The 14047-nt window shown below is 61.3% G+C and overlaps 1 protein-coding gene across 1 annotated transcript in view; it reads right to left on the bottom strand.

The window, feature by feature from the left end:
• Positions 1–14047, bottom strand: part of TAF4 (TATA-box binding protein associated factor 4) — a 64485-nt gene that overhangs the window by 15750 nt on the left and 34688 nt on the right. Inside the window, exons 2-10 of the mRNA XM_039237028.1 lie at positions 12380–12546; positions 11060–11179; positions 7931–8050; positions 7073–7195; positions 5402–5491; positions 4884–5129; positions 2617–2764; positions 2130–2244; positions 130–299 (exon numbers count right to left, since the gene is read on the bottom strand). Coding sequence (XP_039092959.1) covers positions 130–299; positions 2130–2244; positions 2617–2764; positions 4884–5129; positions 5402–5491; positions 7073–7195; positions 7931–8050; positions 11060–11179; positions 12380–12546 — 1299 coding nt within the window. The remainder of the gene's footprint in view (positions 1–129; positions 300–2129; positions 2245–2616; positions 2765–4883; positions 5130–5401; positions 5492–7072; positions 7196–7930; positions 8051–11059; positions 11180–12379; positions 12547–14047) is intronic.

Here is a 14047-nt window from a genome sequence, read left to right as displayed (position 1 = left end):
TACAATGCAGGTAACGTGGGACACGGTACCAGGCGTGCTCCGCCAGGGAGCCAGGCAGGAGACAGCTCTCCACGGAGCGCTAGAGTCGCACACACCCCGGGGGCCCCAGTGGCGGTGGCGCCCACGTACCGATCTCTAAGATTCTTCTCTGTAAAGGCGCTGGTAGGAGGAAGGTTTCGTCCTTACAGGACCGCGTCAGGGTGCCCACTAATTCAGAGTTCGTGGCTAATATTCGTGCACTTTCTTCCGACAGGTTTACTCCCGCCATCGAGGCCACATCGTTGATGTCATCGTCATCCCTTCAGAGAAGACAAACTGACTGAGCGAGAGGCGCATCAGAAAACACCTGGGGGTGCCTGACCCAGCGGTCCGTAAGTGGGGCAGGGGACCCCATGCAGAAAGCACACGGGACACCCCTCCAGGCGAGCGGCCGGCTGGCGCCCTCCTGCCCTGCGCTGTCACCTGATCGAGGAAGCCCAGCAGTCTTCTTTGAAAGAGAGTCTGTTCTTTTAAAGGAAGACCTGCTGGGCGTTAGAGCCGCCCAGGAGTCCCAGCATGAGGGTGCGTGCAGAGGGCTCCCCCGCGGTCAGGACTAAGTTCAGAGAGCACAACCCACCCACGCGGGACCCACGGCTTCAAGGAGTTTGTTCCCAGTCACACTTTGCTTAGAAAATCAAACAGCATTAATTTATTCTTAAAATGGTCACAGTTACAAAAAAGCCAGAGTGGAGAACTCTTTCCTTCCTGAATCGCCTGCAGGGAAGCTGCCGGCCCGACTCCCCAAGCCCCAGGTCACCCCACGTGCCCCCCACGGAGCCAGCGTCCCCCGCGAGCAGGGCGCCCGCCCCGCACAGCCCCCCGCACGGCTCTTCAGCCTCCCTGGCCTGGGACGCTCCTCAGCCTTTCCTTGGCTCTCGTGTTCGTGACCTTGAGGCCACAGGCCAGGCATCTTGCAGCACGTGTGTGTCCCCCGTCTGACAGACGTCCCCTCCCCTCGTGACAAGAATGTCACATGGGCCCCGCAGAGGGTGGGTCTCCTTGGTCCCTTCCTGATGCACCCGGAGCTCCCGCCCTCCAGGGTCCCTGCCGGGGTCGCCCTCCCCACGAGCTCCCCATGTATTCAGTGTCATGGGCTCGTGCTTTCCCGTCTCATCTGGGGACACAGTAGGTCACTACAGACACGCACACCCGGTGACTCAGGTCACCTCTGATGCGAGCCCCGCACCCCAGCACCGCTTTCTGCCCTGTGAGCTGCACCAGCTTACCCCAGAGGCCCTGGAACCAGCCCTTCTCAGATGCCCGGGCCACGCCGGCGCAACGGCTTTTGGAAGAGGCGGTCTGAGTGCTGGGCGTCCTCGCTGCCACCCAGGTGCCACTCCCAGGCATCTGGGAGTCCACACGGCACTCCAGTGCACACGGCAAGGAGCCCCCACCATCTGTGCATGGACACGACCGCGAGGTAACCTGGCACCACAGGGCCTTTCTAGCTCACCCCCTTCCTGCAGTAAAATTCCCTTCCCTGGGACACACCCAGGTTCCCCGTGGCCCGCAAACACCTGCATCTCTGTTGTGCAGGGGGACCCCTCCCTCAGAGACGTCCTCCCCCACTCCCTGCACCAGGCCATTCAGGCACGGGGCCCTCCTCACCCCGCCTGGGTGCTGACCCCAGCTGACCCCAGCGGGCGACAGTGTCAGGGACGGGGTCTGGCGGGGGCGGACACATGCCCTTTCCCGCTGCTTCCCTGTGATCCACGTCAGCCCCACGGCGTTCCCACTGCATGTCCCGGACACGCAGCTCTAGCCCAGCTCCTCAAGAGCCCGAAGCACAGCATTTCCAGACGTCTCAGTTACAGGGCAGGTGAAGCATCCTGCATCACAGTCACAACGCACTAGCGCCACAGTGATGGTTTTTCTATCAGTTCATACTGAAAACAGCGGCTCCTTGACTTCCTGCCACGTGCCTGCAGCAAACCCCCTGCGCTAACTTTGCGAGGAAACACGTACACAAAGGTCAAAAGCGTGGAAAGAAAGCATCTCAAAGCTACAGTGGCCAGTGCCCCGCGAGAAGGCTGCCCCGGGCCCAGGCCCCTGCCGGTCACCCCGCTCGGCGCAGACCGCGGGCTCCGTACCGAAACGAGCCTCCCCCAGGCTCCTTGAGTTTGTTCTTCTGCGCAGCAGCTGCTTGAGCCGAGGCGGCAGAGAGGGCTTTGGTCCCAGGCAGCACGGCGGGCTTCACCACGGGCACTGCAACACAGGACACCGGCGGTTTGCGCCGCGCACGCGCGAGCGTGCCCCACACACCCCCACCCCACGCGCCCCCTCCGCACACATGGGCCCCACCGCTCGGAGGGAGCTTGGCGGCCGAGGGGACAGCATCACTGCTGACCCACCACAGTGACGTCTGTATACACGTGGGACCCTCACCCGAAATCCCGGGCAAAGGCACAAACACACCTCTCGAGCGTAGGAGAGGCCCGGGACACAGGACCCGGTGGTGTGAACTGGATCTGTGCCCCCGAAACCACCCCGACGCGATGACGGCCGCACAGCGCTGAAAACGCAGCAGATGGCACTGAACAGGGGGGGGGGGCCCTCAGGTGTGACCACGGCCCTCACCTGGCTGCAGCTGGTTCAGCTGGATCTGCTGGGGCGCGGTGAGCACGATGCGGCTGTGAGGCTGCCGGAGCGCGACCATGGGCGTCTGCGTCAGCGTCACCTGCGGCGGGCGGATCAGTGCTCCGGGCTTGGGCGGCTGCTGGATGACCTGGGGCAGAGCCACGGGCCCATCAGCACCCATGCCCGGCCGGGGGCCATGCCGGGACCTGGACACCCACGTCCACGCCACAACAGAGGGAGCTCCAGGGGCAGATCTGCACGTGGGGCCTGAGGTCGGTGCCAGGACAAGGCAGGCTGACCCGGCAGTCCGGCGTGGAACACGCGCCTTCCTCCCAGATCTCAGGGGTGCAGTTGCGGGGTCTATGGGGCCCATTTTCCCTCCCGCACAGGGTCTGTAGGAGACGCGCCGTCTCCCACACGGGGGTCAGGTTCCCCGCGTCCCGCCCTGAACTTGGCCCTCGGCCCTCAGGGCACAGCCTCTGCTGCGGGCTCCCCACAGGGGCCTGCCCGCGCCCGCCACCCGAGGCTGAGCTGGGGTGACATCCCAGGGTGGAGTCCGGCCCGGGCTGTGTCCCTGCTGCCCCCAGGCCTGCTCAGAACTGCGCAGCCCGGAGCTCCATCCCGCCTCTGCCTGTGCCCCAGGGGCCCCCGACTGACCCTGTGCCCAGCCCAGCGCCTCGCCCCACACACAGTGGCACTTCCTGTGCTGGGAGACTGCCTGGCCCAGGACCCCTTCTGAGGGTTTTTTATTACAAAGGTGGCTGGGTGGGCACGCCTCATATCAGGAGACACTCCCTGAGGGGACAGGCCGGTGCCCTGCCACCAAAGTGTTTCTGCAACAAATCCATGAAAATTCACCTCTAAAGAACGAGTCAAGACAACAACGGTCTCAAGGGGTTGGAGTCAGGTTTTGCCACGAACTCAGGGAAAAAAAACACCATTTTCATCACCATAAGCTTCAGGGATCCGGATCAGACCTGACTCGGGCCTGACCCCACCGCTGCCCCCAAGGCGGGACCGGGAAGCACAGTGGTAAGTGACCCTGCTGCCACCGCCTCTGACCATAAGCCAGGAACGCGGCTCAGGTCACCACAAGTACACACCAGAAGTCGAACCCGTCCAAGAACGACCACGACCCATCGGGTTCTGCTCAAGCAAAGGCCCCCAAGGCCCCCTGGGTTAGGACAGCCCCGTCCTTACAGCCCTGCGCCCCCCTGCATGAAAAGCAGTCCTCTCTTGCACACCCTCGGCCCCCTGCCCGCAGACCGGATGCTCTCAGCCAGCATGTCAGCACGCCTCCCTCACCACCAGTCAATGCAACACAGAGGCTGCCCCCGAGCAGGGGGGCACACGGCCTCACGGAGTCTGGCAGCTCACTCCGTTACTACGTGGCCGCTGTGACAAAACACACTCTACAAGCTGCTACCAAGTGACAGGAGAGGCTGCCCCACTGGGGAGTTTTAACCATCTGTAAAGCAACAAAATCCCTCTGAAATTACAAAAGTCGGCTGCCCTTCTGGGTTTGGGGAGCACATCTAAAATGAAACTCCAGGGGCGCCTGGGTGACCCAGTCGGTTAAGCGGCCAACTCATGATCTCAGCTCAGGTCATGATCTCACGGTTCGTGAGTCTGAGCCCCGCATCAGGCTCTGTGCTGCCAGCGCGGAGCCTGCTTGAGAGTCTCTTTCTCTCTCTACCCCTCTCCTGCTCACGCGGTCTCTCAAAGTAAATAAACTTTAAAAAATAAAAAAATAAAAAAAAATTAAAACGCAGCTCTTCCCAGCAAAGACATCCTCCTCTCGCTGCACAACTCAGAAAACGATCCACACCCGAAATCAACACTCAGTGGCCTGCAGCAATTAGGTCACCGAGAGCCACACTGTGGCTGCAGGACTGGGTTCAAGCCAGGAGACCAAAACCCCGCCGAACCCCATCCGGCACGCGGTTCCCTGTCTCGGGGCCGCTGCTGATCAAAGACAACGTCCTGCTCGAGTTCCACTACAAACACGTGGCACCGGAAGCATGAACACCCTCGGCCAGAACCGGGAACGCACGGGCCGGCGGGTGAGAGCCAACCGGCTTATTCGTCTTCCCGAGAAACGTGTCACCCACGAGCAGGGCCCCAGCCCCTAGTTGGTGACAGGACTCCGCCAGTGCCCTGGCCTCCCCAGCGGGAGCTCTGCTGCCTGCCTGCAGGGACGCCTCTCTGGGCCATGGCTGCGGGAGAGGTGGGCACGGGGGTGACGGGCGAGGCTCTCGCCTTCATACCAGCGGCGTGGGCTGCCCCCGCTTGCCAACGCCAACCTGTGTGGGCTGCGTGAGGCTGATGACAGGGGGCTGGAGAGCGCTGGTCACGGTGGCCGCCGTCTTCCCGGCCGTGCGCTGGACCGAGCTGCTCAGCACCACGGCCGTGAGCGCGGTGGTGGCCTGCGAGGCGGGCGGCGGCTGCTGCTGGCTCTGCTGGATGAAGGCCGCGGAGTCGGGGGTCAGCTGTCTCAAGGCGGGCAAGCTTCTCTGGGCGGGAAGACAGAGTTGGGTCGGCGGCGGGCGGCTGGGCTCCCTCCACACAAACCCAGAAACCCCCACTCGGACTCTGAGGAACGAGCCTCCCCAGACGACCACGCGGGTCTTGGAGCCTTGGCATCTCTGGGCGCCGGGCGGCAGCCACGCTCACCAATCCCCAGCCCCACCGTCGCCGAGCAGGGAGCGGGGCACCCCTCCTCCCCTCCCCCAGGCCCACGGCCAGCTGCCGGCACGTGGGGCCGCAGGGGGGTCCCCGCATTTACCTTCAGGAAAGGCACAAGGTAAGGTTGAGGTGAAGAATTAAGTTCTCGGTATAACCTACTGGTGAAATCTTCCGCTTCGATTTTTCCATCCTTAAAAATAAAAGCCACAAGGAAATCCTCGCGTGAGCATGAGCTAATACCCCTCCACATACTCAACTTTGCTCTGGTGCCCTGTCGGCAATCAGGGTCCTTTCTGCCAGGTCCTGCCTGGGGCACAGGCGACAGCGCAGGACAAATCAGGGACGCCTTTACAGGAAGAGGCAACCTACACTAAGACCCCCAAGCCCTCGGGAGGAAGCCCTAGGCGGGAAGCAAGAGCCCAAAGAGGAGGCGCAGCTCTGTCCTGGAAACGGAAGCATGTGGTCTCGGGGCGGGGCGGTCAGGAGAGGGGGCAGAACGACTCACCGGCCATCCTCGAGAGGAGGCCCCAAGGGGGAGAGCTCTCAGCCGGGGCTGCCAACGCCCGGGGTCCCGCAGGAGAACCCGAGCTTCTGCCCAACCTTCACCCTCCTGTCTGGGGTTTTACCAGCAGCCAGGCCCTATGTGACGCCTAACCCAAAGAGGGAGCGGCCAGCAGTGTCCGGGTGGAATGGGGTCCCGGGGCCAGGAGCACAGCCGTACGGGGGTGGGGTAGTGCCAGATCACGTGAAGCCCGAAGGGCTCAAGCCAGCTGGCTCCTTCAGCAAGAGGGGACAGACCACGGACAAGGGACCACAGGGATGCATGGGACAGACATTTATTTCATTGGCAATTTTCATTATAAGGTGAAATTGTTACATTAAAACAAACAAAAAGCTAGGAACTGTTGCTTCTCATGAAGAGAGATCATTTTTCAATCTCTACATTCCCTGAAAGCATTCAGGTGTGTGTTCTAAGCAACTGCTTGCCTGCAGGAGCATTTCTGTCCCTTCCAGACCAAAACTAGGGTGGCCCGTGGGGAGGGCAAGAGCTCTGAGAGCGGCTGTCCCCCCGCCCGTCACCCCGGGGTTGAGGGTCTCCCCTCTGCCCGCCACCCGGCTGAGTCCGCAAGGGGGGCCCTGGGCACAGGCACCCTCCAGCAGAAAGGCCAAACCACCAGGCTTCCTCAACAAACAAACCAAAACGAGGGAGAAGAGCGAGGAGGAGGGACCCTGAGGCCGAAGGCGACACGGAGAGGACCACTGTGCCCACGGCGGGTGGAGTCCCAACAGAACAGGCTGCGAGCAGCACGGTGGCCGGGCCCTCGAGGGCCCTGGGGTCCCCGCGTCTGCGGGCTCATCACGGCGCGTGGCGGTCTTTAACAAGTGCCCCTCCGTGCCAAACGGTCACAGGCCTCTGGCAGTGGTGGGCTGCGGCAGGCACAAGCTCGGCTGTGAACCGGTCACTGGGCAGCACAGAGACGCGCCGCAGGGCGTCACCAGACTCGCTTTCCACCTCAGACAGGTTTAAAACGCGAAAGCAGAAACGTGCGAGAAAAAGCCTTGGAAACTCCCTCGATCGGGCGTGCTCACAAATGCTCCTGAGGCCGACGGGACACTTTCATGTGGCCTTCGAGTGAGCGCCGTGGGAAGCAGGCCTGGCCGGGCGCCGGCCTCCCCCAGGGGCTGCAGGTCAGTTCCCAGGAGGCCGCCCGGGGCCACAGCCGGAACCTTCCCGCATGTCGAACAAGCACTCAGAGCCACGGTCTCTTACCAGTAGGTTCTGGACCAGTTCCTTCACATTAGCAGCTGTCTCTGTAGACTGTTTACCGGATGAGGCCAGTTTTATTAACGTAGATAGAAAATTTTTACATTTCTTCACGTTTTCCATGGTTTCCTGGATTCAAGTTAAAGAGACACAGGTGAAAAAGTCTCACAAAAGCAGGTTCAGTTAAGCCTCCGGGTTAACTGAAACATCTGTAAGAAGTCTATTTCTTCTCTAAACCTCTTTCTAGAAATTGCAGGGACTCTCAGGTCTGCTGAGGGGTCGAAGCCAGGACGTGTGCCGTGTGGCTGTGCCAACTGAGGGGCACGGTGGAGCTCACCCCCACTCAGCCAGCAGCTCGGCCTGCGGGGACGTAATGGGCTGACAACCGTAAGTGTAACTGTGGGACTCTGGTGCGTTCCCCACGGCGTGGCTTTATCGTAAAAAAAGCTGACGCCTACGTGAATGTGCAACGAAAGGAATTAAACTACAACACAGCTACAGAGGCAGGGGAAGGAGTCTAAATAAAGCAGGACCCGCAGCTTACAGATGCGCACGTGCGCGGGAAGCCCCTGGGAGTCTAGCGGGGACATGGCTCCGCTCCGTGGACAGTAGCTCCTGTCCGCTCCAGGGGCCACAACCTCAAATGCCACTGTTTGGGCTTCTGTCCCCATGGACTTCTGTGAGGCCTGAAAGCCTCAGGCAGGGGGACAGGGCCTTCCCGCCATCCCGCAGAGCCCACTGCCCTCACACCCCACCTGGGAGAGGCTGAGGTCTCCGGGCCGCGCTTGCCCCGTGCGGCTCTACCCTGCGGGCGGGCAAAGGCCCCCCTGAGGCTCCCGTCTCCCACCTGCGGGTGGCACTCACCGTGGCAGCCGTGGACGTGGTGGTGGCCCCTGGGACCGTTCGCTGAGGTGTCCCCGTCTGAACAGTCGTGGCCGTCCCGAGGGAAGTTGTCTGGGCAGCACCGCCCAGGACCAGCTGAGGCTGCGAGAGTCCAGAGGCAAGGTAAGCAGAGGCCCCACAGAGATGGCCCTCATGTCCCCCCAAAAGAGCGAGACCCCCAGCAGGTGGAGACCTGGACAAAGTGTACGGACACTGGGGCCCCGCGGACAGTGCCCCGGCCAAAGACCAGGGACAGGGAGCCCGGGCATGGCAGAGCCTGGCGGCCGGAGCCGGAGTCACACGGCCACCAGCGTTTACACATCCGTCCTCCCAGAAATCAGAAGCAAAATGGACAAACTACAATTGAAAACGTGTCACCTGGCTCATGCAGAAACCAGCGGGAAGGGCCGTCCTCCCACGGGGTCTCCACCCACATCACCTCTGGCTGGACCGGCTGCGCCACCCCCCCCACCCCCCCGGCCCCAGGCCAGCCGCCCTCCACTCTCCACAAGCAGGCCTCATCAATAAACATCACGACACAGGGGCTCTTAGAGCAGATGTGAGGAATCAGTAGGGAGCGGGTGTGAGGGGGAGGGGCCGCTCACAGAGCAGGTGGCGGCCGGACACGCAGCAACGGCTCCTGCCACCCTCGCGACAGCCCCCGGGCTCCTGAGGCCTCAGGCCACGGAGCCGTCACGACAGTTACTGCTTCGTGTGTGTGACATTCTTCCAGTTGATGCGTCCAGCCTTCAACACTCCCCCGGCCGGGGTTTCCAGACGCTCAGTCTTTGGCCTCCCCTGAGCACAGCCTCTCCCCAGGGGCATCCACGCCTCTGCCAGCGGCTTGCTCAGCCCCCCACCCCCCCAGCCCTGCGAGGGGAGGGGGCCGGCGATGGTGAGCCCTCTCCTGACAACCCGCGTGCTCACTCACTCCTGACGTTGGCGGGGATTACTGAGAACATCAAATAAACACCCTTGGGAAGAAGGCCGCGTGAAAGGACACGGAGCCGCCATCTCGGGGCAGCTGGGGGCCACTGGAGCAGCTTCTGGATGCCCGGAAATGGACAGGGTACTTCTCATCCTTCCCTTCAAACCACAGTCCCCGCGTTCACTCCTGCGGGCCTGATGCGGGCATATTGTCACCCGTGGTGCCGACACGGCCTTCCACCTAAACCGCCAGCTTCGGGGCCTTCTCAGAACAGCCCCCTTGCTGTGACTGGAACTGACACGCCCGCTGGACGGAACCCAGGCGGACTGCACCCCGGACAGGCACCCTCTATGGGCACCCTGAGGACACAAGTCCGCCGCTCAGCTCCCACCTGTCCAGCTCCTTCTGCTGCAGATGCAGAAGACAAGGTGCAGCCAGAGGGAAGGGCGTCCCATGCCAGGCGGGCCCCGGGCCTTCCCCAGCCAACCGTCCACGGCACTCTTGCCTCGGTTTCCCCATCTGGGAAACGGGAACTGTGCCCACAGCAGCGCAGTGGGGATCACACGACAGCTGGCGACAATGGAAGGGCAGACTCCAAGTGGCTAATGCTGTGCAGCGCGCACCATGTTGGACGCGCAATACCCCTACGAGCCCAACACGTGGAACCGCTCTGCTTCCAGCTCTCCGGCCCAGCCCTGCCTGGGGCGGGGGGGGTGGGGGCGGGGGGGGCAGGGGAGGTGCTCCTCCCCGCTGACGGAGGGCCAACAGGAACATGTGAGCCGCCGAGAGGGCTCAGCGGCTGCTCAGGGCCCCTCTCCCCCCCACAGCCCCGGGCCCCCAGCAGGCTGACGGAGCGTTTCTGGGGCCCGCTTCGTCCCCAGCAAAGGGCACAGGCCTCGGGGAGGCAGGGCAGCCAGCAGCCACACACGGGCCTGGGGGCGAGTTCCAGAAGCCCGCGACCCCTCCCTCAGCAGCGCCCCACAGGAAGGGGCTGCTATGAGACTCACACCCATCACCACACTCGCAGCAGGAGCCCCATTCTCAGCAAGACCCGCATCCTCACCCCTGTACCTACAGGCCAATGGGCGCCACACCCAAACCGTCCATACTGCAGGCTCCTCTACTTCACAGTCAAATAGTAATAAGGTGACTGTTTCTGGGGTGCCTGCAAGGCCCACTCCATTAAGCGGCTGAGTCGTAATTTCAGCTCAAGTCACGATCTCACAGTTCGTGAGTTCGAGCCCCATGTCTGGCTCTCTGCTCATCCTGTGGAGCCCCCTTGGGATTCTCTCTCCCCCTCTCTCTGCCCCTCCCTCCCCCACTCTCTCTGCCCCTCCCTCCCCCTCTCTCTGCCCCTCCCTCCCCTCCAAATAAACATTTTTTAAAAAACAAGGTGGGGCACCTGGATGGTTCAGTCAGTTGAGCGTGACTCCATTTCGGCTCAATCATGATCCCAGGGGCTGACTCTCTCTCTCCCTCTGCCCTCCCCCGCTCACAGGTGCTCACATGCACACTCTCTCTCAATTAAAAGAAAAATTTTTTAAAAATTAAGGTGGTTATTTATAATTCTACTTCTGACACAAGGAGAAGCGCTTTTTTTTTTTTTTTAAGTTCATTTCTTTATCTTTGAGAGAGAAAGTGAGGGAGCGAGAGAATCCCAAGGAGGCTCCACGCCGTCAGCACAGAGCCCGACACAGGGCTCTATCCCATAAACCAGGAGATCATAACCTAAGCTTAAACCAAGTGAGCCACCCAGGTGCCCCCAGGGGAAGTTTTAAAAATGTTGCTGGTGTTAAATTCCATGTGGTTTTAAGAAAGCCTGACCCAGGGGCGCCTGGGTAGCTTAGTCAGTTAAGCGTCCGACTTTCGCTTAGGTCATGATCTCGCGGTTCATGGGTTCGAGCCCCGCGTCGGGCTCTGTGCTGACTGCCGGCTCGGAGCCTGGAGCCTGTTTCAGTCTGTGACTCCCTCTCTCTCTGACCCTCCCCTGCTCATCCTGTCTCTCTATCTCCTAGAAATAAAAAAAAAAAAAAGAAAGAAAGAAAGCCTGACCCATCCCATGCCAGCCGCCAGAGAAAAGCCAGCCCTCGGGATGCTTCCTCCTGAAGCTCAGCTTCGCACCCGACCTCCACCCCGCGAGGCCGACCTTCACGCAGAGGGCGCTGCGCTGACGGCCGCCTCACCTGCACTCCGGGCGAGCGCTGCAGCGCCGTGGCAGGCTGTACCGTCGTCTGGGCCTGAGACACTTGCTTGATTATGGTTGTTGGGGTCACTTGCCGTGCAATAATGGGGGTCCCGGGGGCCTGAAAAATAAGTAAGCATCATCTAAAAGGAGCAACAGGTGACAGCGACTCCGCGCCCCCAGCACAGCCAACCCGACCCGCTGCTACGGAAGGGCCGCTCGGCGCGTCGGGCCGCAGGCTGCAGTCAACGAGGCCACCCCACCTCAACCTTTTCTTACCGAAGGGAGAGCGTATGATCGAAATCTGTATGTACTATGACAACACTACCACCAGGCTTCTGCGCCCCCGGCTACCAAACGTGGGCTTTAAAGAACGCGATCTGGGAAATCAGTCCTTGTGTGGATTTCTAGTCATCTTGGTCGTAAGCACTAAAAAGGTAAGAGGCGTGCATCCCCTGGGTCTAAAGATGGGTCCCGGTGCTGCGGAACGGGAAGTAAAGGAGACAGCGGTCTAAGTGGCCAGCTGACACTTAACCCGATAGAAAGACGGGGCCGTCCTGAGCACGTGGTGCAGACGCAGGCTGACAGCAGCCGCGCTGGCGTTCAGATGCTAACACGCACAAATGACAGTGACACCACGGGTGTCTTCCCCCGTACCTCATTTAACGCGGCTCCGGAGAACACTGCCCTGAGCTGCCTTGGACGTTCACTGAGGGGTACTGTGTGAGTCTCCCAGCACAGCCAAGCCCTCCATCTACACTGCAGACCTTCACCTCCACAGGGAACGCGGCCAAAATCATAGGAGGAAGAGTCCTCAAGCCCCTCCAGCCTCCACCTCAGCCACTAACCAGCCAACCAGTCAGGACAGCAGAGGTACGGCACCAGGCAGAAAGGCGCCGGGAGACAAGACGCGGGCGGCATGCTGGCACGCACCAAACGGAAGTCAGGATGTGGACAAGACACACCAGCACAGGGGTCCTATCCCCCCGCCCCATCTCCAGGCCCAGGTGCTAACCCCCTAAGCACGTGGGGCTGGGGTGCCGTTCAACACAATCTCCTGACGCTCTCACGCGCCTCCCTGACAACAACACTAACGCACGCAGGGTTCGTTCAGCAGAACAGAGACTGAGGCACGGGAGGTGGAGCCACGGGAGAGGAGGGAACAGACAGGATGGAGTCCGGGCAGAGTTTCGCGGAGCGTGGATGCGGAGCCGGCTCCCCAGAGCCTTCCGATGGCGGTCGCGCGGGGCCGCCCTGCTCCGCCCTCGCGGGTCACCCGCCGGCCGGCCTGGCTGCAGCCGCCTGGCGCGCGTGCACTCACCTGTACGGTGGAGATCTGGACGGGAGGGGCACTTGTGGGGGTTGCAGGGCGGGGCGCCATGGTGGTCTGAGGCTGGGTCTGCACGTGGGCCTGGGCCTGCATCTGGGCCAAGGCCTGCTGAGGAATCATTAATAACTGCCCGTTCTCGCTCCGCACGAGGACCATACCTGGGGATAAAGGAGACCTGGCGTCAGGAGACGTGTCCCCCACCCCCCGCCGGGGAAGGCGCTGATCCTGTGGGGGGGGAGGGGAGCCGGTCGGCTCTGAGAGCACAAGGAGACACAAGGAGAAGCTGTGAAAATGTGCAGGGTCGCACACTCGCCAGTACAGACGGCGTCCAGGACAGAAAGACATACGAGGTTTTCTTCACGGGATTCAGGCAGCAACTGGGTCTTCGGAAGGAAGTCAGGCGGCGAAGCTCCCTCGGCCACGGCACCTGCCCCATCAGACGGCTCACAGCACTGCTCCCGGCGGCAGGCGTCACTCGGCCCCCAGCCCCACTCACTGTCTCGGAGGAGGGCGGCCCAGGGGTCCTGAGGGGCCCGAAGCGAGTGCTTCTCCTGGGAACATGACTCCTCTGACCGCTCTCGGGTGTGGGGGCTGCGCGGTGCCCGCGGCTGGCCTGGGACACCCACAACATGTACACAGAAGACGGCCACCAGCGCTTGGCAGCGCCAGAGCTCAGTCACCGCAAAGCAAGGGCCATCAGTCAAATTCGGCAGTAATTTTAGCTTCAAGAACCGGAAAGCACTTATGGCGTAGATTCCACCAGAAACAGCAGTCTACTCCCGCTGTCTAACCTCACAGCTCCCGGGATGGGGTGGGTAAGAAACGGTCCGCCTGGCGCGAGGCCCCAGAAGTCCAGGGCCTGACGCTCCAGGACGGGAGGCCTCTCCAGCACTGCCCAGCCTCCTACAGGCTGCAAGCAAGGTGGCCCCACCAGGAAGAAGCGGCCGGCCAGCCTCACAACAAGCCAGCGTCAGGGCTTTCCCTCCTGAACCAAACAGGAACTTGAGCAACCCCAATAACTCCCAGAGGAGCGCCTGAACCCCTGGGTCCCGGCTCCTGCAACACCCAGCATGACATCGAGGAGTGCCAGGCCTCTCCCGAGCTCACAGCCACAACCCCTCATTTAAAAGAGCCACGTTTAACGATGCTCAGCATCCCTCCTCATCAGGGAAATACAAATCAAAACCACACTGAGATACCACCTCACGCCAGTCAGAGTGGCTAAAATGAGCCAATCAGAGAACTCTAGATGCTGGCGAGGATGTGGAGAAACAGGCACCCTCCTACACCGTTGGTGGGAATGTCAACTGGTGCAGCCCCTCTGGAAAACAGTGTGGAGGTTCCTCAGGAAACTAACAATAGAACTCCCCTGTGACCCAGCAATAGCACTGCTAGGAATTTACCCAAGGGACACAGAAATGCTGAGGCATAGGAGCACAGGTACCCCAATGTTCATAGCAGCACTCTCCACAATAGCCAAAACATGGAAAGAGCCTAAGTGTCCATCAACAGATGAATGGATCAAGAAGATGTGGTTTATCTATACGATGGAATACTACATGGCAATGAGAAACAATGAAATCTGGCCTGTGTAGCAACATGGATGGACCTTGAGGGTGTTATGCTGAGCGAAATAAGTCAGGCAGAGAAGGACAAATA

This window comes from Hyaena hyaena, unplaced genomic scaffold, assembly GCF_003009895.1.
Source record: "Hyaena hyaena isolate Hyena2069 unplaced genomic scaffold, ASM300989v1 scaffold_118, whole genome shotgun sequence".
Taxonomy (NCBI): Eukaryota; Metazoa; Chordata; class Mammalia; order Carnivora; family Hyaenidae; genus Hyaena; species Hyaena hyaena.
The sequence above is the reverse complement of the archived record's forward strand: the minus strand, read 5'-3'. Positions and strand labels throughout refer to the sequence as shown.